This window comes from Protopterus annectens, chromosome 7.part1, assembly GCF_019279795.1.
Source record: "Protopterus annectens isolate FY-2018-M chromosome 7.part1, PAN1.0, whole genome shotgun sequence".
Classification (NCBI taxonomy): domain Eukaryota; kingdom Metazoa; phylum Chordata; order Ceratodontiformes; family Protopteridae; genus Protopterus; species Protopterus annectens.
Genome location: NC_056740.1, coordinates 309,067,000 through 309,092,073, shown reverse-complemented (window position 1 = coordinate 309,092,073; position 25,074 = coordinate 309,067,000). Strand labels below are relative to the sequence as shown.

Genomic DNA, 25,074 nt, shown 5'->3' with positions numbered 1-25,074 from the left:
GGGCTGTAGTGAGACCAAAGGGCAGGGCCCTGAACTGGTAGTGACTGGCTCCCAGCCTGAAGCGGAGATATCTCCTGGAGCGGCTGTTCATCTTGATGTGGTAGTACGCCCTGAAGATCTATCGAGCACATCCAATTGTCCTGACCCAAGAAGGGTAGAATGGACTGTAGCGTGACCATCCGGAATTTTGTTTTCCTGACATACTTGTATAAGTAGCTGAGATCCAGTATGGGTCTCCAGTCCCCTGTTTTCTTTGGTACCAAAAAGAATTTGGAGTAGATTCCGGATCCTTGCTGGTCTGCTGGGACTGATTGGATAGCTCTTTTTGATAGCAGCTTTGAAATTTCTAATGCTGCTTGTTCCCTTAGACTGGGTGGAACGTCTGGAAGGGATCTTCTGGGTTGGGATGGGATGTGAATAAAGGGAATTTTGTAACCCTCGGATATGATCGACTGTACCCATTTGTCTTGAGTAAGGGAAAGCCAGGCTTTTGGGTACAGGGATAACCTTCCCCCGACTGCCTCCGAAGGTGGACAGCCGGGCAGCCCCTCAGGGATGCTGAAAGGGTTTATCAGAGAACATTTCTCTGCTACCCTGGTTTTGCAGACCTCCTCTGCCTCTAGGGCGGCGTCTATTATTATTCCCCCCCCCGCCTCTAGAGGGGAATCGACCTTGTGCGTCAGATGAGACTCCCTGGGATTGTTTACGGAACCACATCTTTCCTCCCCTCAGACCTTTGGGATAGGGTCTAGAAGGGGTAGAAAAACGGACTCCTACGGCAGAGAGAGTCTTACCTTCTACCTCACACCTGGTCAATGTATCCTTCACCTGTGGACCAAACAAGGATGATCCATCAAAGGGAGAATTGGTGAAGGACGCCTTGAAAGGGTCTGCAAAGTTGCACAGCCGCATCCAGGCGTAACTTCGTAAGGCAACACCTGTGCCTGCGGCTCTACTTGCCCCATCCGCAGCATATGAGACAAGCCGCATGGAGGAGTTAACGGATGGAATTCAGGGTTGCCAACTGGGAGTTCATTCTGTCTTGGAACCCCTCAGCTGTAGGATCCTTTATCACTTCACCCATATCCTTGAGTAAATCTCTCTGGAGACGAGTGAAGTGGCATAAGTAGTTCAGCGACCGCACTGAAAAGGTCGCTGATGAGAACATCCGCTTGCTGTACCTGTCCATGGTCCTAGATTCCTTATTAGGAGGATGGACAGGAACCGAAGGATCGGCTAACTCCTTCTTAGTGGCCGCAGCCACCACCATGGCATCAACGGGGACACCTTTGGATAAAAAATCTTTATCTCTAGGGGCAGTAATAAATTTAGATGGCCTCCTCGGGGTGGGTTCCACTGAATCAGGAGCCATCCAGGCCTTCCTTGCCACCACTTCCATAAGGGGGTCAAAGGGAGGGGACACCCAGGAGGTAGAAGGGCGAGAGCCAAACGCCTCAAGATACACTGACTCATCCTCCGAAGGGTTAAGGGCTGGCCAGTTTCCCCTCTGTTTCAGGATCTCAAGGATGTCAGCAAAGGAGACATCCTCAGAGGGGGATCGAGGGGAACCTTCAGATTCCTCTAAGTCAGTGTCAGAGGTGATAGACTCAGGGGAGTCAATGTGCTTCCTCTTGCACTACCTCTTCCTAGGGGGATCTCCTACCGGGTCAGGAGAGGCCTCGGAAGAGGAGGAAATTCCCACTGGGGAAACTTGAGGAGTTGGCTCTCTGTGGTCTAATGCAAGGGGGTGGGTAGAAATCACCACAGGCACTGTAGATGGAGGGGCTGACGGAGCCGACTGTGGGGCAGACCCTGGTTCTAGCACGCTCAGCATGACCTCGAAGGCACGCTTGTCAGGCAAGGCCGGAGGTCCCCGCTCCGATGAGACAAGGACCCCCCCCCGGCACCGGCAGGGACGGCTCCGAAGCCGATGTCGGAGCCGAACTCACCAGCGCCGAAGCCCAGAGAGGGAGAGCAGGGTCGGACAAGGGTCTGATGCCACTCGCCCCCTTGGAGCCGACGAGGGAAGCTCGGTGCCGAGATCCCTCCAAGGAGGAGATCGGAGCAGACGACGGAGCCGAAAGGGTAGGTATCGGATCCGACGCACCGACAGTCATGGCTCCGACGAGCCCTGGCTCCGAACTCAAAGGAGTCGGAGGAGGAATATATTGGGGAACGGAAATAGCCACTGACTGCTGAGTCGGGCTATGCAGCATTTGGGCCAGTGCCTCGGACTTGAGAAGTCTACTCACTACAATTTGTAAATCGTGGTCAGATAGCCTGGAAGACCGTGAGGAATGTGTTTTATGGCTCCGTTCAGAAAGAAGAGGGGATCCTGGCGCCGAGTGCACAGAGCCGATAGAGGGGGATCTAGATCTCTTCCTAGAATGTTGCTCCGATAAGAGTATCGGAGCCAACGGAGTTTTATCAACCTTGGCTCCAGCCGGAACTGAGGTAACAGTATGAGGCTTGGAAACATCGGCTCCGGCCGGAGCCGATGTCGAAGCAGACTTTACCTTTACAGAAGTCGACTCCGAAACCGGAGCCAACTGTTTGGAAGTTTTAGAAGGCTTCCCCGACACAGACTGAGTCGGGGGGCCTTCAGGCTTTAATAAGCCACGCAAGATTAATTTATTCTTGCGTTCCTGCAGGACTCTAGGGCTAAAACCATGGCAAACAGCACAAGAGTCCTGCAGGTGCAAAGGTCCCAGGCAATACACACAAGAAGTGTGACCGTCTGTCAGAGGCATTTTCTGACAGCACGAGTCACACTTCTTGAAGCCTGAGACCTTCGATTCCTTAGACATAATAAAAGGTCCAAGAAAAAAACACACACACAGGCCTTAATTAAAAATAAAATACCAGTCACACAAGGGGACTAGAAGGGGCCTAAGGCCTAAAACTAAAGTGGTAAATAAAAGAAGGAATTAAGGGCAACAAAGTTGTCGAACCAGGAAAAGGGGTATTTAAAACTAAAGGTTTTAGTGAAAAAAGAGTACTAGGGGTCTAAGATTGAAGATTTTAGAATTAAATCTTTGACTAACCTGCCAGAGCCGGTAGAAAAGCACCTCGTCAGCTAAGGGGCAAATGAGATCTGAGTAGTTACCCCCTAGCATTGTGGGATATAGGGGAGCCTTGAGCCGGTGGAATTAGCTCTCGAGCTTTAGTATTGGCCGAGTCGGAGCCGAGGATCGGCTCCGAACCCATCCAGCAAGAATGAAGGAGAGACAGACAACTTAACATTAGGCTAACATCCACTAATTTTTCATCATACGTGCTACGTTTGAGCATATAACGTCTCACATAATCAACCCCTTCTACATTAGGTATAATTGTAAAAAGGGATTGTACATCTAGGGTTACAAGATTTAAATCACTATCTAAACTTAGGTCACCAGTGAAAGCATATAAATCCTTCAAAAACTGCTTAGTATCTCTCAAAATCATAAGATTCTCATTAACAAGAGGACGCAGATACTTCTCTACATAGACGGAGAAAGGTTCTGTACACCACCCCCTACCAGACATAATATGTCTCATAGGGGGTTTAAACCATTCTTACGAATTTTGAGAAGGCCTTGTATTGTAGGTATTAAGGGATCACTCACATACAAGTACTTAAACAAATCCTTTGTAATCAAATCACTTCTTACCAGGTCATCTAGCATAGCTTTAATACTACTGATTTTAACAGTGATCTCACTATAATCAATAGTACTATAAAATCTATCATCGTTTAACATTTCCCTCATAGAGAGCTGGTACCTATATGCATCCATCACTACCACAGGGCCACCCTTATCGGCTGGTCTAATAACTATTCCTACATCTGACTGCAGTTTCTTCAAAGCTTCACGTTCTTTAAAACTCAGATTAGTCCTTGTTTTCTGAAATGTTCCATTATGTGTACTACTAAAATATTTATGCAAATCATCTTCAACCAATTTATCAAAAGCTAGGTATATAGGTACTTGATCTCTTAAACTTAGTATCACCAAAGAGCCCATCACCACCATATTCTAATTTCAACATGACATTCCTAGTAAATGTCTTCAAATCAATTAAAACATCAGTGAGTTCACTGGAACTTGTGGGTATAAAACCAAGCCCTTTGTTAAGGAATGAACATTCAAATGAGTCCAGGACTCTCTGGGAGATATTCCATATTAGACGGTCCCGACCTGATTCCACATTTTCTTGATGGTGCGATTGCGCTGTCTCTCGGGGGAAATTTTCCACTTCTGCCTCCCTCGACTGATAGATCGCACCCTCCTCATACCTCTCTCTACTGGTATGGGTAAAGGGAACTGATAAAAATTATCAGTCAAATTGCCACTGATAGATGGTCCAGGATCAGACCTTTGCATCCCTTTAGGACGTGTATCCAATGGACGTACATTATCACTGCAGTTAGGGGTAACAAAAGATACAGATGTATTGTCATCAAGTGTCACAGGACTGACATTATCAACAGATACAGTCATTGTTACTACTAATTGTGACCTCTCTTGTATCTAATAAAGGTAATGGTGTTGGTACATTGCTATTAGATTCAACAGGTCTCACAGTTCCTTTTCCATGCTCAATAGCAATCCTTGATGTCACATCATTACCAACACCTCGAACCTCATTTCTTTCATTACTGTTAACTCTAGGCCAAATAAAGACATGGCCTAGCTGAAAATCTTTAGTATCTCTATCCAATTTACCCCTCTTCTGTGTCAAAGTTCTTCTTTCAAAAATAGCAATACTATCCAACAACGCATCTAACGAAGAATCAACCGCTGCCTTGGTAAATTGTGTGTATAACATAGCTTGTTGCTCTTTAATACACATTCTGAGGCTATTTTCCTCAGGCTTAAAAAATTCTATTAGTAGTGTCATATATTTAGCGCTCACCTCTAAATTAAGTAGCTGCCACTTTGCTAGAAGCTCAGGAAATTGTGCTCCATAAGTTGGCATCTTTAGAATGCGCAGACCTCTCTGTACTATTTTCCTCTGTAAGCAGGCTTCAAAATGTTGTCTCTGCATCTGCAGACGCTCAAGCTTCAAGAAATCCGTTTCTAGTTGATCCAATGCCCTCTTCAGGTTATCATTTTCATCTACGCTGGCCAAACAGGCAGATTCCGCTATATTAGCTTCATAGGCTAAAAGCGGATTAACATTACCATTCATGTAGATATTAAATCTCTCCATCGGGTTGACGCCAACATGAAAACCAGTCTCCTGCCTTTGATTTACTTCAACAGCATGCAGCCCGGCTTCTGGTTTGACTCAGCTCCACATTGTGTTGACCGACCTCCGGTCTGTAACTCAATTCCACAATAGATGATGTACCTTCCGCCATGTCTTCGTGGTGTGAAGTTAAAACAAAAATCATTTCAAAGATAATCAGACCAACACTCCACAAAGTGAATGTCACGCTGCTAGAAAAAACGAGTAAAGCAGCAACAAAGTATATAGCAGCAGCAACAAGCATGCGGTTCTTTTCAAATCAAAACAGCTCAGTTCAAGTTAAACAGTACAAAGTAACTCTCAATAAAATCAGGTTTAATACGTGCACACAATCGGTAAGCGCTTTCACAATACAGCTTCCTCAGACCCTCAGACCATTAAATTTGTGCAGTCAGTCAGCCCTTATATACTTTGTCTCAATTAATTATGACATCATAATTATAGTTTAAAAGAGACCGAGCTAACAGTTACCATAAATACAACTCAATATGCATAATACTTACATATAAACAATAAAAATAAAAAAAAAAATGCATTTACGCAAAAAATATAATAAAAAACAGTTGTGCAAGCATAAAAATATTGCAAATACAGAGCATACACAACAATAAGCAAGTACTGTCATCAACAAATAATAACTAACATCAAGCAACTACATAAATATATTAAACGAACCCAACTAACAACTACCATGCATACGGCTCAATAAATAGGTAGCTTGCATGCACGTAATAAATACACTTGCATAAAAATACAAGATGGTATGGAAGTAAAAATAAGATAAATACAAACTAAATACAACAATAAATAGCTACTAGCATCAATAAAAATATATATATTGCTAACATCACATACCTAGACTAAAACTCCTATATATCATATGTATGAAATTATGATTAAAAGCTACCTTACACGCATACTTTTAGTTTTTAGAAAGGGTCTAATTGAGGCCCCCTCATTCAGTCCCTTACCTGAATCATCTCTTAAACGCATGATCCATTTAACTTCCTTCTCTTCGGTGACACTTCTAACATTACCTCCCCTTATATTAGGTATTTCGGATCATGCACCAATAAAAATTAACATAAAAACACAGAGTAATGACGTAAAAAATAAGCCACTGGATTTTCTCACCAACCTGCTAAAAAAGGAGTGGAATTCAAGGAATAGGTAGAGGAAATTATTAGAGTTAAAAAAGATAGAAATTTCTTCAGAATGGTTGCCAGTGCATGGGATAAAATGAAAATAGAGATGAAAAACAGGGTAGAAATAAGATAAAGATTTATGGTAAAGAAGTAATAGGAATTATTTACAGGGTCTGACAGGGTGAAAGTACTGCAGAATAAGGGGGATCCACAGAATAAGAGTTGCAACTGCAGACTGCTAAAGAGAAAATAAGGAAGTATTTAAATATGTGTAAAGTTCAGAAAGACTGCTCTTAAGCACAACTACTTCTTGATGACTCCAGAGCACAAACACTTTTAGCACAATGACTTGTGCAACAGAAAGTAGAAAGGGTTTTTGCCAAACACAACCAGTGATCTTGTAATGGTATAAAAGATATTTCGGAAATTTTATGAAAATTTGTATATTTGTGGAATGCGTAGAAACACAAGGATCCCAAAATGAAGAGACAAGCGTTTAGACCTGGACGCAATTTATTTAGTTTAAACAAAGAAACAGTGTTTTCGCCACACTCACTAGGTGGCTTCTTCAGAGGTAGCAGACAGCGAATAAAACACTCCTTAAATACACAACTAATTAAAAGCAATTAGTGTTAGGTAGCAGTTAAAAAAGGGGACAACCCCTTATTTCCAATTAAGCACTGCAACAGTGAAAATCTTTATACAAATGGCTTTACAAGCACAATATAAAATGTCACAATGCAGCCTTTTCCAGTAAGTTCTTTATACTCTGCATAAGGACAGTGTGTATAAAAACAATATATAAAAGAATAGTGGCATACATAAAGTATGCCCATGCATAAACAAGAAATGTAAGGACTCATATAATAAAAATGTGTAGAAGTCCATCTGTTAAAAAGCTAACTTACAAGGGAAAAATGTAAATTTTATTCTATTTTAGTATGTTCATCAAACAATGGGATATACTATCCTAAAGTAAAAAAGGTGAGTGTTGGCATAATAAAAATAACCCCCTTATATGATGTATGCAATATAGGCATCATCATATAAAATAATTTTACAACAAATAGGGCTCACAATAGCAAATCCTACCATATACTCTATGACAAAAAAGCATTCAATGGCAGGCAAGGAAGTTACATAATCAAGAACAGCAAGTGCAGAATAATAATAAACTAACCACTTATCTCATATACGATTTCAATTTAAGATAAGGGGCAATATTACAACTCTCATTTAACCCAGGTGGGTTAAATGCGTCAAGTTTAAGCTGCCAAAGGAGCTCACATGTTTCAAGCATTATAGCGGTAGGACCATCCCTAGGATGTAATGGGAGATGGTCGATACCCATGAAGGTAAAGGCATGCCCTGGAAAGGAACAAATGTGCTTGGCCAATGCATTTTCAAGACTTCTTGTTTTTGACAGCATATAAATGCTGATAAATTCTGTCCTTAAATCTTCTATCCGTCTTACCGACGTAGAATACTGGGCAGCAAGTGCAAAAAGCAATGTAAATCACAGATTTGGTATCGCACTTGATTCGATGGCGGAGCATGTATTTCCTACCTGCTATGCAAAAAGTGCTACCAGTTTTTATATGTGTGCAAAAGCTGCAAGCTCCACAAGAAAAAGATCCATTAGATCTGGCACTAACCACTACAGACGAACTCTGCAAGAGTTCCTTAATGTTCCTACCCCTCCTAAACACCACAGATGGCTTTTCACCCAATTCGTTACCAACCAATCCATTGCTCGTCACAAAGAACCAATTCTTGAACAGAATATTTTGTATGTCATACGAGTTCACCCCGAACGTAGAGATAAAACTACAAGAAACATCATTCAAGGGTACAGGTACTGTCGTCAAGACAGGATCAAGCATGTTACCGTTAACACTAAGGTTCAAAATGTGTTCATCAGCAGTGGTGGGGATAGCCTCTGAGGAAAGAAGGGGTTTATAAAAACCACAAGTTCTTTTGTTAAATACTTCATCTGTAATATCAGATACTAGACACTTTGGGTAACCTCGATTCATGAAAAGCTCACTCAATAGATGGCATTCAAGGCTGAAGTCTGCCAATTCACTACACATCCTCACCGCCCTCACTAGTTGTCCCTTAACTATAGCCTTTTTATGCTTAAATGGATGCGAGCTAGTGAAGTGGAGGAATGAATTGACATATGTATCTTTTCTATAAATTGTAGATTTTAAATGACCCTGTGTGCCTACTCTGGTTAACTTTACGTCGAGGTAATTCATACCATCAACATCAAAGTGGTAGGTAAATCTAAGGTACGGTGTTGTAGAATTCAGGTAGTCGACAAAAGAATATGCTAGAGCGGAGTCACCCCTAAACAAAATCAAAATATCATCAAGAAAGCGGGTATAGTAAAACAATTTACTATTCCACTCGAGATTGTTGAAGACAAAGTTTCTTTCCCAGTATGTCATAAAGAGGTTGGCCACGACGGCCCCACATGGGGAGCCCATGGCCACCCCTTTTTTTTGGATATAAATGTCCCTTTCAAACATGAAATAATTAGAGGACAAAATAATGTCCAACAATTCAGTAACGTTATTAATTACACTTTTAGGGGCCATAAGCTCGTTCAGGAGTAAGTCAATCCACTCAAGAGCCTCCTGATGCGGGATAGATGTGTATAAGTCGACCACATCTATGGTCAAAAAGTTGGTATCTGCATCTAATACCAACTTATTTAGGTCAGATAAAAAAGACCATGAATCTTTACAGATGCTCGGTATACTTTCCACATATTTAGTCAACAATGCATCTACAAATTTCGAGCAAGGGTAGGTAAAGGATGATCTACCGTCTATTAAGGCTCTCATTGGAGGGTCCCCAAGATTTTTGTGGATCTTGGGGATCCCAAACATAACCGGAGTCTTCGCATATAAGATATCAACATAATTGAAAGTATCCTCATCTATTCTACCACTGATAAATAAGTCCCTAAAGTAGCCCCTAGTCCTACTTGCACAGATGTTCATTTCATTAACGGATGAAATTTCGTACGAGTCAGAATCCAGTACCCTATGCATTCTTTCAATGTAGTCAATTTGTTCAAAAATAGCTAAGCCCCCTCCTTTATCAGGTTTAATAATCCTGACACCTGCAGAACGTAGTTCAGACAGGGCCTCTAATTGCTCTTTTGAGATATTAAACTGGTTGGGGCCAGAATTAGGGCACTTCATCAAAAATCTGATGTCTAACTCGCATGCACTCTCAAACATTTTTAGTGCAACATGTAGAGGTGGGTTGAACACACTGGGGAGCTTCAATTTGGGGACCTGTGGTTGTGCAGAGACATTGAATAATAATTTCAGATTCAATTTTCTAACGTAACATTTAAGATCAAGTAAGACCCTGGCTATATCACATTTCCTGGAAGGGACAAAGGTGCTAACAAGAGCTAACAACTCCACAAGTTCCGGTTCCAAAGTGAGATTTGAAAAATTGTAAATGGTAAAATCACCTTTTTTATTTGACCCTTGCTCGAAATTTGTAGATGCATTGTTGACTAAATATGTGGAAAGTATACCGAGCATCTGTAAAGATTCATGGTCTTTTTTATCTGACCTAAATAAGTTGGTATTAGATGCAGATACCAACTTTTTGACCATAGATGTGGTCGACTTATACACATCTATCCCGCATCAGGAGGCTCTTGAGTGGATTGACTTACTCCTGAACGAGCTTGGGGCCCCTAAAAGTGTAATTAATAACGTTACTGAATTGTTGGACATTATTTTGTCCTCTAATTATTTCATGTTTGAAAGGGACATTTATATCCAAAAAAAAGGGGTGGCCATGGGCTCCCCATGTGGGGCCGTCGTGGCCAACCTCTTTATGACATACTGGGAAAGAAACTTTGTCTTCAACAATCTCGAGTGGAATAGTAAATTGTTTTACTATACCCGCTTTCTTGATGATATTTTGATTTTGTTTAGGGGTGACTCCGCTCTAGCATATTCTTTTGTCGACTACCTGAATTCTACAACACCGTACCTTAGATTTACCTACCACTTTGATGTTGATGGTATGAATTACCTCGACGTAAAGTTAACCAGAGTAGGCACACAGGGTCATTTAAAATCTACAATTTATAGAAAAGATACATATGTCAATTCATTCCTCCACTTCACTAGCTCGTATCCATTTAAGCATAAAAAGGCTATAGTTAAGGGACAACTAGTGAGGGCGGTGAGGATGTGTAGTGAATTGGCAGACTTCAGCCTTGAATGCCATCTATTGAGTGAGCTTTTCATGAATCGAGGTTACCCAAAGTGTCTAGTATCTGATATTATAGATGAAGTATTTAACAAAAGAACTTGTGGTTTTTATAAACCCCTTCTTTCCTCAGAGGCTATCCCCACCACTGCTGATGAACACATTTTGAACCTTAGTGTTAACGGTAACATGCTTGATCCTGTCTTGCCGACAGTACCTGTACCCTTGAATGATGTTTCTTGTAGTTTTATCTCTACGTTCGGGGTGAACTCGTATGACATACAAAATATTCTGTTCAAGAATTGGTTCTTTGTGACGAGCAATGGATTGGTTGGTAACAAATTGGGTGAAAAGCCATCTGTGGTGTTTAGGAGGGGTAGGAACATTAAGGAACTCTTGCAGAGTTCGTCTGTAGTGGTTAGTGCCAGATCTAATAGATCTTTTTCTTGTGGAGCTTGCAGCTTTTGCACACATATAAAAACTGGTAGCACTTTTTGCATAGCAGGTAGGAAATACATGCTTCGCCATCGAATCAAGTGCGATACCAAATCTGTGATTTACATTGCTTTTTGCACTTGCTGCCCAGTATTCTACATCGGTAAGACGGATAGAAGATTTAAGGACAGAATTTATCAGCATTTATATGCTGTCAAAAACAAGAAGTGCGAAAATGCATTGGCCAAGCACATTTGTTCCTTTCCAGGGCATGCCTTTACCTTCATGGGTATCGACCATCTCCCATTACATCCTAGGGGTGGTCCTACCGCTATAATGCTTGAAACATGTGAGCTCCTTTGGCAGCTTAAACTTGACGCATTTAACCCACCTGGGTTAAATGAGAGTTGTAATATTGCCCCTTATCTTAAATTGAAATCGTATATGAGATAAGTGGTTAGTTTATTATTATTCTGCACTTGCTGTTCTTGATTATGTAACTTCCTTGCCTGCCATTGAATGCTTTTTTGTCATAGAGTATATGGTAGGATTTGCTATTGTGAGCCCTATTTGTTGTAAAATTATTTTATATGATGATGCCTATATTGCATACATCATATAAGGGGGTTATTTTTATTATGCCAACACTCACCTTTTTTTACTTTAGGATAGTATATCCCATTGTTTGATGAACATACTAAAATAGAATAAAATTTACATTTTTCCCTTGTAAGTTAGCTTTTTAACAGATGGACTTCTACACATTTTTATTATATGAGTCCTTACATTTCTTGTTTATGCATGGGCATACTTTATGTATGCCACTATTCTTTTATATATTGTTTTTATACACACTGTCCTTATGCAGAGTATAAAGAACTTACTGGAAAAGGCTGCATTGTGACATTTTATATTGTGCTTGTAAAGCCATTTGTATAAAGATTTTCACTGTTGCAGTGCTTAATTGGAAATAAGGGGTTGTCCCCTTTTTTAACTGCTACCTAACAGTAATTGCTTTTAATTAGTTGTGTATTTAAGGAGTGTTTTATTCGCTGTCTGCTACCTCTGAAGAAGCCACCTAGTGAGTGTGGCAAAAACGCTGTTTCTTTGTTTAAACTAAATAAATTGCGTTCAGGTCTAAACGCTTGTCTCTTCATTTTGGGATCCTTGTGTTTCTACTCGTTTGTGGATTTTATCTAGTCTGTTGATATTTGTGGAATGCGAAAATTAAGAAAGAACACAAATGGAAATAGTTATGGGACACTTAATTATACTAAGGTTACAGGAAGATAAGGCTCAACAACTAACAGTTGAGGACATGATATAAAAACAATGGCATATAAACAATCAGGGTGGTCTACAGGAGCAGATGGTATTCCTGTGAAAGGCTGGAAGTTATAAAGATCTGTAAGACTTTTTAATATTTTAAAAAGAAGGGGAAGCAACAGCATCTTGGAAGAAAGCTGTGGTGGCTGCATTACCCAAAGACAGTAAAGACTCATCAGATCCAGCTTCATATAGACCCAATTCAAATTTAAATCATGATTACAATGTTTATATCTGTACTACCTAAAAGAACGGCAAAGGCATTGCCAAACTTGATAAATTTTGATCAATGTGGTTTTTGTGGAGGGGAGGTAAACACTTGACAACATTAACAGAAAAATTATGATCCAGTGGGAAGCAGAATGTAAGAAAACAACACTGTTGTTCATAGGTCTTGACACATAGAAAGTATTCAACAGAGTAAAGCTAGGATTTTACGAGAAGGGCAATAGAAGCATTTACATTCCCTCATACAATATGGTTAACATGGAGGATATATGAAGTGTCAGAAGCAAAAATGAAAGGATCATTACATGTTCCTCTATAATAAGTTGTGTTTAAGAGAGGAACCATCAGGGGTATCCTCTTTCCCCTTTATCTGCCTTATATTTAGAGCCACTGGCAAAAAAAATAAGGGACCCAGAAATTCAAGGATGAAACCAATATCGTGATCAAAAAAAGGTTGGCTTTATTTGCAGATATTATTTTGTACTTGATAAACCCAAAAAAGGATATTTCTGTGTTGTGAAGCATTTAGAGACAGTTCCAAGCCTTTTCAGGATATAAAATTAAAGATAAAACAAAGGTTACAGCCATAAATTATGTACCAAACACAAACTGGTTCAGCAATACCTATCTTTATGAGCACAGTAAGATGAAGTATTTAAGAGTAAAAAAAGACTTATGTTAAGGCAGCTAAGGATATATGGACAGAGATTAAACAAAAGATAATATAAAAACTGGAAGCTCGTTTATGGATATGGAAAGTACGATACACAGTGAAAATGTTTTTAGTCCCTTTAGTTTTATACACAGTTCAGGCATATTTTATCAATCAGTGGAGAAGTTGTGGATAATAATTAATAAACAGTTGAAGGAATAGTTTTATATACAGTTCAGGCATATTTTATCAACCAGTAGAGAAGTTGTGGATAATAATAAACAGTTGAAAGAATTTATCTGGGAGGGAATAGTACAAGAGTTAAGTGTGACAAAGCTGATCCCACAAATAAAACAAGTTGGTTTAGAATTACCTGATATGGAGGGATATTTAAGAGCTACCAAGTTAAGGCTCATATACGTAATATAAGCAGAAGGTTATAATTCAAACTGGAAAGGGATGACTATGAAAGCCGAGGAGAGTTCAAGAAAAAAAAAAGAGAGTACGATTTTGAATGCAGATTTTTGAGAATCACCACAACCATAAGAATTTTATATTCATAAAGTTGCACAAAAGTGTTTGAAGAACTAAGCCAACATGTGAATGGAGAAAGGGAATTTTGCCAATAAATATGACAGCAAGTACGGGTACAAAAAACAGGCAAGAGGGAACTGGAATTTACTGGAGACAATTGACAAAGGAACCAAGTTAACGGGAGCAAATAACTACAGAGGAAAAGGTCATAGACTGGGATAAAGCCAAGAAGAAGTATGGACTGCAGGTTATAGACTGCACTCCTTACTAGGGACTGATGTCAAGGCATAGGCAAAGAGAAAGGAATACGGGACTCTTAAGTGAACGACCTGCCTGGGTAGTTTTTAGCTGAATCTACAATAGAAGCTGCTGTGAAAAACAGGATAATTAGTTGGGCATATAGCACACTGCATGACAACTATAAGAATCAATCAGAGGGGGTTAGAAAAGATACTGAAAAAGCAATTTACACGGGAACCATGGGAGGACATACATATGGCTCCCAAATATGCAACAAAGTCTAGGTTTAGGATTCTTGCTTGGAAGTGTCTGCACAGGTATTTTTATACCTCAAGCAAACTTCAAAGATTTTTTTTTCCTCAAAAAGACAGCAAATGCCTGAGGTGTGATGGAGAAGAAAAAGGTAACTGGGAACATGTTTTGGAGAGTGTAATAGGTTGGCAGATTTTAAAAATTCATTACAGAATACTCTGTCAGAAATACTGGTGTACCAAATGGTTGCAACTAAGAAACGATTCTCTTGAGCTAGAAAGCAGGATCCAAACTGCCTACACAAAAGTAAGACCTCATGTTTAATTCTGTCAGAAACTCAATTACAAGAAAATGGAAATCAAAATCTACAACCACTGTAGATGAAGGACTGAATATTGTAAAAGAAATAAAAGAACTGGAAATTGGATCTTTAGAAAAGGAACGTGGCAAATTACATAGAAATAAATGGACTTTGTGGGAACAATACATGCATAATGTACAGGAAGAGGCATGAGGTTTAAGGGAAGGCAGGAATTGAGCAATTTAGTCAAAGTTAAGACTAAATGTGTGTGGATGTAAAAGAAAACATGTAATGTAGAATGTACATAAATGAAGAAATATTTTTTTCTTTTCTATTAATGTACGTGTCTATGTCTTAAGTGATAATTGAATAAAGTTGTTTACAAAATGCAGCACACTAATTACACCAACATTACTTCAGAAAGAAAACATCTCAGTATACTTAAATGATGGTACATAAACACATCAACTTTAAAAGTCACAATGTAGATGTGGATTCTTATTAGCAGGCATATGACACTGCATGGTTATTAGGTACAGCAAAGAAAATATTAACTGAAAATAAGTCACACCTTGAAAATACAACAGAATCAGATATGATTTAGCAGTAAAATGGCAACTCATTACCTTCAGGTTTAATTAATTTTTCATAAGAGGTTTCCTTTTCCGATTCAGACTCTGTTTTGATTTCAGTCCCCTCTTCTAAAAAACCTGAATCTTCACTAAGAATAGAATCCTTTTCACAACAGGACATGCTTCTAGAAGATTTTGGAAAGTCTAAATGAATGAGTTGAGAGTCTTTGTCCTCTTCTCCAACCTCAGCAGATGTAGGGCAAATTCTTTTCACTGGTGAGTCCAACTGAAAGTCTGTTCTAGTAGGAGATTGTTCTGGAGTTGCTCTTCCTGGCTGTAATGGAGGCTGAAACACATTTACAGAGTACCTTTAAAAGGAAAATAAAACTCATGAAAAGATGGTCCTTAGGCCAGATATAAGCATTCCATCAGACTCATCAGCAGTATTAACTGCAACTTTAAACATACTAATAATTCCAATAACCTTACTGCTAGTTAAGGAAAGGACAAGGTGAAGTACATTTGTTAATTCACCTTCTTGTCAGGTCTTAGACAAGAGCAGCACATATGAAAGACCGTGTCAAACTTTCCAGACATTTCCCTTCCAAGGATCTTAACTTATTTTATTTATTTATTTTTTTACTTTAAAGCAACATCAGAGCAGTCTGCTTCATGGCAGTTTTAAGTGCATGTGCATGTCTATAATTATAAAGTGACACACTCAGATACTTTCTCCAGATTGTTCCACTGTTTAGCAGTTCAGTGACCATCAAAACAGATGGAACAGTCACATGACAAAATGCAAAGTATGCTGCAGCAGGTCCTCAAAACTATCTGCTATCGTAACTCACACAAATGCACTTTAATAAAGCTCATGCAGTAACTTGCACCGAATGGAATGAATCAACAGCAGCAGCAGAAGAAATTAAAAATGTAAAGGTGGAAGCTAAGGCATCTTTTTCTTCAAGATCAGACTTTCAAAGCCAAACTGTTTACTAAAGGAATCCTCTAACTTGCCCTGTTTACTAAAGGTGCAAAAAGAAAACCACACAGCCACATAAACAGAACAAATTAATAAATATCTGCCTGAAACAAGCTGCAGATAATGTTCCATCCTTGCTGACACATGCCCTAACACCACAAAAGAGGTTTACTGTGCTTATAATTAAAGACGTACTTCATACAAACTCGGTTAGGCAAAAGCAGTATATTGCCTGTACTGAATTAAACAAAGAGCTGAAGTATAATGAAGTCAGTCAGTACTGTGACCCAAGCAACCAGAGTGCTTACAGTGGCTCACAAACCTGTAGGCTCTCTGGCATGGAAATAAGAAGTTATGTACTCACCATAACGTTCCATCTAAGTAGGTAAAGTTCATTTGTCAGCAATCTATGGGTCTTCGGATCCATATGGGATCCGAGCCGGCAATTTCCAACAGCATAGATCCGAGCTCCAAGCTCCTCCCCTACCCATAATCCCCTGCCAACCCTACCTGACCTCAGATCGAGTTTGCCCACAGCTAGATAAGCATACAAAAATCACCCGCAAAACTAGCTACATACCCTTGCCATAAGTAAGGTAACATCTCAAACATCCGAAGGTCAGGGGGACGGAGGGGGGGTCGGTTGCTGACAAATGAAGTTTACCTACTCAGATGGAACGTTATGGTGAGTACTTAACTTCTTAATCTGAAGTAGTTAACTTCATTTGTGCATCAACCTATGGGACAGAGTCCCCAGCTACCTAAATCTTGGGCGGTCCTCAAGGAAGGATGTTCCGGAGCACTGCAGAGCCAAAGGATGCTCTCCCTCTGGAGACAATATCCAGCTTGTAGTGATTAATGAAGGTAAGAGACGAAGCCCATGTTGCTGCTGAGCAGATATCATCCAACGAGAGTCTAGAACGAAAGGCCGCCGAGGTAGAGACAGACCGGGTAGAGTGGGCATGAACTCCTAGAGGTGCGGGCCGACCAGTACTTTCATATGCCAACAGAATACACTGAGAAATCCATCTGGACAGTGTGACTTTGGAAACAGCCTTTCCTAAGTTAAATTTGGCAAAGGAAATGAACAGCTGATCTGATTGCCTATGACCAGCTGTTGTGTGTAAATAAAAGCGCAGTTGTCTGTGCAGATCCAACAGATGTAACTTATGTTCCCCTTTGTTTTGGTAGTTGGGGAAAAAAAACGCAGGTTAATGGACTGATTAATGTTCGATTCAGATGCAATGTTTGGAAGAAAGGAGGGATTGGTCCTGAGGTAGACTCTGTCTTTGTGGAAGGACAAATAAGGTTGTTTTGCACAAAGGGCTTGAATTTCGGAAACCCTTCGAGCTGAGATGATAGCTACAAGAAAGGCAGTTTTCCATGATAAAAATTTTAGATCTACTGAAGCTGCAGGTTCAAAGGGAGGGGCTGTAAGTGCCTGCAATACCAAAGTCAAGTCCCAAGCAGGGACTACTTCCTTCACCGGGGGTCTGAGTAAGAAGGTACCCTTCAGAAAGGCCTTGCATAACTTGGAGGAGATCAACGGTCCAAGGTCGCTTCCTACGTGATAGTGAGAGATCGCCGCCAACTGAACCCTGATTGTAGAGGAGCTGGCACCCTGATCAAAGAGTCCTGATAGGAAATCTAACACTGCAGGCAATGGAGCTGTGAAAGGATCTAGATCTCTGTGCTCCGCCCAAACAGAAAAACGTTTCCATTTGCTATCATAGACCTTTCTGGTGGATGGCTTATGCGCCGCCACCAGAATAGCTTTGACCTGGGAAGAGATACTGGGAGTCTTAGCTAACCTTGGAACTGGATTAACAAAGCCATGAGCTTGAGGCTGTCCAGATTCGGGGTCAGAAGATCCAATGGATGGGTTATGAGATCTGGAATGGGATCCAGAATCCAGGGAGGATTCACTAGGTGAGACCAAAGATACAGGACTCAAGCCTGGCAAGGCCAGAATGGGGCAATGAGGATTATCTTGTTCTGCAACCGACTGGCTTTCTGAAGAAACTTCAACATCAGCGGAAGAGGAGGATAAGCATAAAGGAGACCGGGGGCCAAGCATGCACCAGGGCGTCTCATGGGGATTCCCCAGGTGGGAGAATTAAAGCGAAGTAGTCATTGCATTTCGCATTTGAAGGAGAGGCGAAAAGATCGCAACAAGGTTAACCACAAGTGGAGAATATCTGCTTCGCTATTTTTGGGTTCAGAGACCACTCGTACGGCGAGAGGATGGTGCAACTCAACTTGTCTGCTAAAATGTTGGACTGTCCCGGAATGTGCACCGCTATGAGAAAGCGGTTGGTGGAAATCGCCCATTCCCACACTCTCATGGCCTCTCGACAAAGGGGATAAGACCTGGTTCCTCCCTGTTTGTTGATGTACCAGACTACTGCCATGTTGTCCATCTGGATTGCAATCGCTCCTATGGGAAGAAGGCTCTGTAGTGCTTGCAACACCAAAAGCACCGCCCTCATCTCTAGGACATTTATATGCAGAGAGGTCTCTGTGCTGTTCCATGTGCCTTGGACTGTCCTGCCCGCACAATGCCCCACCCCCACCCGAGGCGAGAGGTGCCCGTGGTCACCGTGGTTAGGGGAGGGGACATAGAAAAGGGGCGCCCCTTCTGGAGATCCAGGGATTGGAGCCACCATAAGAGGGCCTCCTTGCAAACCCTGCTGAGGGGAATAGGGTGGTACAGAGGGAATTGCAGAAAAGACCATTGAACTTGGAGAGTCCATTGCAGGACTCTCATGTTCAGACGCGCCATCGGCAACAGGTTGATGGTGGCCGCTATCTAACCCAAAGCCCTCAGGACCAATTCTGCCGGGGGTGCCTGGGGTAGGAGGATGGCCCACACATGGAGTCTTAAGGTCCGCACTCTGTCTGGAGTTAAGAGGGCTAGACGCCTGTTTGTGTCCAACCTTGCTCCGATGAAATCTATGGTTTGAGTTGGAGAAAGGGAAGATTTCTCTATGATGATAGTGATCCCCAGCTGGGCCACTAGGTGAAGAAAGGAGTTTCTGGCTGCGCAGAGTAGCTGCCTTGTGGGGGCGGTCAGGAGCCAGCCGTCTAGGTATGGGAAAACCTGAATGCCCTGCAGTCGCAGGTGGGCCGCTATCACCGACAGAACTCTGGTGAACACCCTGGGGGCTGTGGTGAGACCAAAGGGAAGGGCCCTGAATTGGTAATGGCTGGCTCCTAGCCGGAAGCGGAGAAACCTCCTGGATCGTCTGTCCATCAGAATGAGGTAGTACGCATCCTTGAGGTCTATAGAGCACATTCAGTCGTTCTCCCGCAGGAGGGGGAGAATGGATTGAAGAGTGACCATCCGGAACTTTTCCTTGGTTACTGACAGGTTCAAGAGGGATAGGTCGAGGATCGGTCTGAAGTCTCCCGTCTTTTTTGGCACCAAGAAGAACCTGGAGTAAAAGTCTGATCCGTACTGGTCTGGGGGGATGTGCTGGATGGCTCTTTTTTTTTAGCAGCCGCTGGATTTCCGCAGCTGCGGCCTCCCTCTGCTCGGATGGGACGTCGGGGAGGTGTCTGGGATTGCGAGGGAAATGGGAGAAAGGGATCTGGTAACCTCTGGATATGATGCGAAGCACCCAGCGGTCGGTCGTGATGGACTCCCAAGCTGCTAGGTGCCGCGAGAAGCGCCTCCCGACTGCCTCCAGAGTGGAGCAGTCAGGTAACCCTTCAGGGCTGTTGCATGGGCCGGTCAGAGAACGATTCTCTGGACCCAAAGTTCCTCAGACCCCTCTGCCTCTAGGGCGGCGTCCACCCTGTCCTCCTCTGCTGCGGAAGGACTGGGGGTCCGGAGCGAAATGGGGCTGTTGCGACTTCCGGGACCGCATCTTCTTCTGTCCCTTTTGGTTTTTGGAAAAGGACCTCTGGGGAGCAGAGAAGCGGACTCCGATGGCAGACGTCTTCCCATCCTTCTCGCTCTGGACCAAGGTATCGCGTACGGTTCTGCCAAAAAGGGCAGAAGCATTGAAAGGGGCATTAGCGAAAGATGCCTTAAAGGGTTCCGCGAAATCACAGTGGCAGAGCCAGGCCTGTCGCCTCATAACGACGCCTGCTCCGCTAGCTCTAGCGGCCCTTTCCGTGGCGTGGAACAGTAGCTGCATAGAGGTGTTCGAGATAGACCTAAGAGTGGCCATTCGGGAAGAGTACAACTGTTTGTCCTCCGCCGACATGGACTCCGGGGGGCGACGCGGCGTACTCTTTGATAAGGTCTCGCTGCAGTCGTATGACATGTGCCATGTAATTCAGTGACCTCACTGAGAAGGTAGCTGAACTAAAAACCTGCTTCCCTAATCGATCCATCGACCGAGACTCCTTGTCTGGAGGATTGACCGAGGGACTCTCCTGAGCTAATTCCCTTTTAGTGGCCGCCACCACCAACATGGCATCTACAGGGGTTCCCTTACTCCAGTGAGATCTGTCGAAGTGTGGACTAAGTATTTTGTCAGGTCTTTTTGGGACTGGCTCCACAGTGTCTGGCTCCCTCCACGCCCTGGTAGTGATCAGATCTACCAGGGGGTCAGCTGGAGGGGACACCCAAGAGGTAGAGACGGGCCTGCTTCAAACGCCTCCAGGAACACAGATTCATCCAAGGTAGGCTTTGGGGCAGACCACCCCCCCTAATTCTGAGCATCTCCATGATGTCTCCAAATGAGACATCCTCAGGAGGTGATCTTGGGGAACCTTCCCCTTCCTCCAAATCTGTGTCCTTGGTCAAGGACTCAGGGGAGTCCAAGTGCCTCCTCTTGCACTTGCGCTTGTGAGGAATCTCCTCGGGGGGGCTGTCCGAGGAGATCTCACCAACAACGTCATGTTCCAATGGAACGCCCTGGGACGTCGGAGCAGGCTGTCCCTGGGACTGGCTGACGGAAGTCGGACCCATCTGAGATGGGGTGCATGGTGGAGCCGCAGCCAAGGCCAGGGGTCTGGAATCCCTCGACAGAACCCTCTCCACTATGTCGAATGCCGAAGGAGAGCCGCTCTCTCTCGGATCCGAGAGCAGACCCTCCCTCGGATCAGACGGGCGGATCGGGGCTGGAGCCGACGCAATCGGATCTGAAGGTCCAGTATGCTCTGACCTGGGCGGAGCCGAAGGCACACTGAGACCCTCGGATCCGAAGCTCAGCTCTCGGCTCTGAGAGTGCAGATCTGAAGAAAAGGGACCCGACAGACTCGAGGGCATTGTCGGCGCTAAGTACCCGATACTGTCGGCGCCGATACCCTCCCGGCGCCGACGCTATCCGGCCCCGAAAACTCCAAACCCGGGAAGCGGGTCAGAGAAAGAGCAATTGGGGCAAAAAAAGGTGTCGAGCTCCCTCCCGGAGGGGGGGAGGCAGGAGCACTCCCATCTACAGCTGGGCCTGGAGTAATCTTCTCATCAACCGGTCCAAGACTGCATCCTTCAGGCTTCGGGTGGATCTGGATGAGGCCACCAAGGTGGGACGGGAGTGCCGCCTCGATGACCTCGACGGGGGCCAGTCTTCCTCCTCCTCCAGTCCTGGTGAAAAAGGAGGAGACCGGAGACGAGGGGTGGAAGGCTCGGAAGTCCTGGAGGGAGAAGACCGCTTAGCCGGCGGGGCCGATGAAGAGGCCTCGGCCCGCCGCTTGTGGTGCTTCTCCTTCCGCTTCTCTTTCCTAGACTCCCTATCCTCCTGGCCCGAAGTGGGAGGTTGAGTTCCGGCCAGCGGAAGGGAGGCAGGAGTGGCAGTAGCCGCAGGAGCCACCGTGGGACCGGAGGCCAAAGCAGAGTCTGGGGGCAGCAGTCCCACCAGAACCAGTTTAGTCCTCCGGTCCTTAAGTGCCCTGGGGTTGAACGCCGCACATATGGAGCAACCTGACGACAGGTGTCCAACCCCAAGGCACAACATACACCGAGTGTGGCCATCCGCCGGGGATAGCTTATGGCCACACTCGGTACACTTGGAAAAAACAGCTTTTGGGGCCTCCGACATATCGAAAGAAAATACACACGCTAGGCCCCAACACACAGCACACTCCCTAACGCACTAACGAGGGTGGGGAAGGAAAACTATGAAGAAGATTAACAGACAGGTAAAAGGAACTAATGAGGGACACCTGTACACAACACCCGCACACTAAATTTACCAAAAAAAGGAGAGAAAAAAGGGTAAGATTTTCTCACAAAAAGACGCTAAGCCTGGAACTCAGTGATCGAGCTGCTGGATGAAACCGCGGCAAACTAGATCTGAGGTCAGGTAGGGTTGGCAGGGGATTATGGGTAGGGGGAGGAGCTTGGAGCTCAGATCTATACTGTTGGAAACTGCTGGCTCGGATCCGATATGGATCCGAAGACCCACAGGTTGATGCACAAATGAAGTTAACTACTTCAGATAGATGGTTATGCCAAGTCCTTGTTGTGAGATGCCGCAATTCCCCCAAGGAAAAACAATAGCACAAAAGCAACCCTGGGATATATCTGCAGCTCACCAAGCCCCTTAGCAGTAGCCTTCATCTCAGGTGTACGGAAAGGAATATTGGGTCCCACAACGACATGTCCCATGTTCGTTACACAGCGGAAGGGTCTAAGCCATTACCAAGCGAAACTCGGATACTTGCTGGGATGACACCTCCTGGGAATAGCTGTTGCTCAAGGAATAAATGTGGTGATTGAAAAACAGGAGAGCTGATGGCTGTATGGCAAATGGAAAGACCAAAAATCTTACAGAAAAAAAAAATGAAGTTGGTTGTTCCAACGAACCAATCCAATGGCACAGAGGGACAAAACCCTTACTATACTAAACACAACTCATGTTCGACTAGTGGCATAGGTGCTGGAGGGGACTGATGGAGGGAAGACGAGAGTAAGCAGACAAATTATGCTCATCCATCTTGAGAGGGTAGAGAAGTTGCCCAGGTTTATTGCAACATAAACACTAAGAGCCTTGTGAGTTTAGTGCTGCAAGCAGTATACCATTTGATTGGTAAACTGTGCATGCACCCTCCAAATGCAATTACTGGGGAGCTCATAACTCAGCCATGAAGTGACTGGAGTTAGGGAACACTCACCAACCATAGTATGACACTTCAACAACATCCTCCATCTCCTCTAACTCTGGATGGAGTTGGGTTCAGCTGGGGGCTGGCTAAGATGGGTCTGACAGACCTGGTGAATGCAGAGGGGATCTGGTGACAGCAGATAGTCAGCTTCAATAGACAGGTTATACAATACGCTTCTTTCACTGATCAAATCACAAGGGCAGTTGAATATGAATTACAAGTGATTCTCATCTCATCTCTCAAATCCAAAGGTCATCAATGGAATTGTCACCTGCTCCATCAGTTAAGGTAAATCAACCAGTCATGAAGGCAGAGAAATTATAAACTTGAGACAAGAAAGGACCAACCATTTTGCAAAGCTAAATTTGATCAGACTGGGAGTTTGCAAGTTAGAAGAGAGACTGACAAGCTTCAGGAGCCACAGCTGCCTCAAGTTAAGTGAATCAATTACAATCAGGGAAGTAGCCTGTAAGCTGGTCAAGAGAAAAAAAATTGATAAAGGAAAAAGCTGCACCAGGGGAGAAAGAAGGTATCTATAGTTCATGCCTTGTCAATAACTGAGCTGTGAAATGAACTATAGGATATGTTGAGTCATTTTTCAATACTCACCTTATCAGGGGCCTGATACTGGACAGGATGTAGAATTATATATAAGAATACATACATACATATACATATATATATATATATATATATATATATATACACACATACACACATATATATATATATATATATATATATATATATTTGGGCTTTAACATTAAACATTTAAAAATCCAATTCAAACTAAACTATGTTTTTCATTAACATAACTATTTATATGCACTTTTCCCTGGCACAGCTTCCATGTGGGAGGCAAAAACCTCTAATTTTGACACGGGCCCAGGACAGCTGTACTCAACTGCAAAGGTAAATTAAAGCCACAGTGTGTGTGTGTGTGTGTGTGTGTGTGTGTGTGTGTGTGTGTGTGTGTGTGTGTATACACCTGCCCAATCTGTCACTTTCTTTTTTGACTTACCACATAATCTGATACTGGTAAGACCTGCACTGATTTACCTTAAATTTATTTTTGTTTCTTCTCTGTAGAATAATGTGCTTTTTAATTCTGTAATATTTACATTACCTTTCCTAAGAGACAACAATGCACAAAGCTGGTCAGTAAACTATTTTTTTTATTGAAGTCAAATGCTTACCAATACTTGCTTATCATAAGGTCATTTCTGCCAGAACAGTGCCTTAAAGCAATTAAAAGACTTTGCCACTTTCCCTTAGTCTTAGCTAGGTATCTGCCATTACTGTTTTAAGGCTTTCACAGACATTATCAAAACCTCCTACCTGCTGCCATGACATAGCTTTCTCTCTAAATGTGGAAGATCTCTGCTAAAATGAAGACAACTACTGTCTGGATTCTTAAACCACATACTTAGACTCTACTTGCGTAAAAGAAACAACTTAACATCTTAAGAGCAGCAAGGAACTCGAAAAAGCGACTACCTTCTGGATTTAAGTATCTTTGCTTTTTTTCCACTGGAAATAGCTTCTGTTGCTTACTTTGAACTAGCCTGAACTGTTTTTTTACTGATTACTGCATTTATTTTAAAATCTGCACTTAAAGTTACATTTAGTCGAATTTAATCGAAAGTTTGCTTGTTTGTTTGTTTAATTTAACTGTGGAGGCTGCCCACTAAAGTGTGCTAGCCTGTGTAACTAATTTATCACTGTCTCTGCATTTTCTGTGTGTTTCTACAAAAACAAAAAATAATCCTTGTTTTCCGCCTTTCTCGACTAGTTTAGACCAGTATACAGGCATTGCTGTATTCTGGGCTGTGGTGTAGTTCCTGTGTTGTCCATTACCTTACTTG

The 25,074-nt window shown here is 42.9% G+C and overlaps 1 protein-coding gene across 1 annotated transcript in view; it reads right to left on the bottom strand.

Annotated features, from left to right (window-relative positions):
• USP19 (ubiquitin specific peptidase 19) overlaps positions 1-25,074 on the bottom strand; it is a 3,461,697-nt gene that overhangs the window by 1,076,382 nt on the left and 2,360,241 nt on the right. The window contains exon 18 of the mRNA XM_044078491.1: positions 15,226-15,539. Coding sequence (XP_043934426.1) covers positions 15,226-15,539 — 314 coding nt within the window. The remainder of the gene's footprint in view (positions 1-15,225; positions 15,540-25,074) is intronic.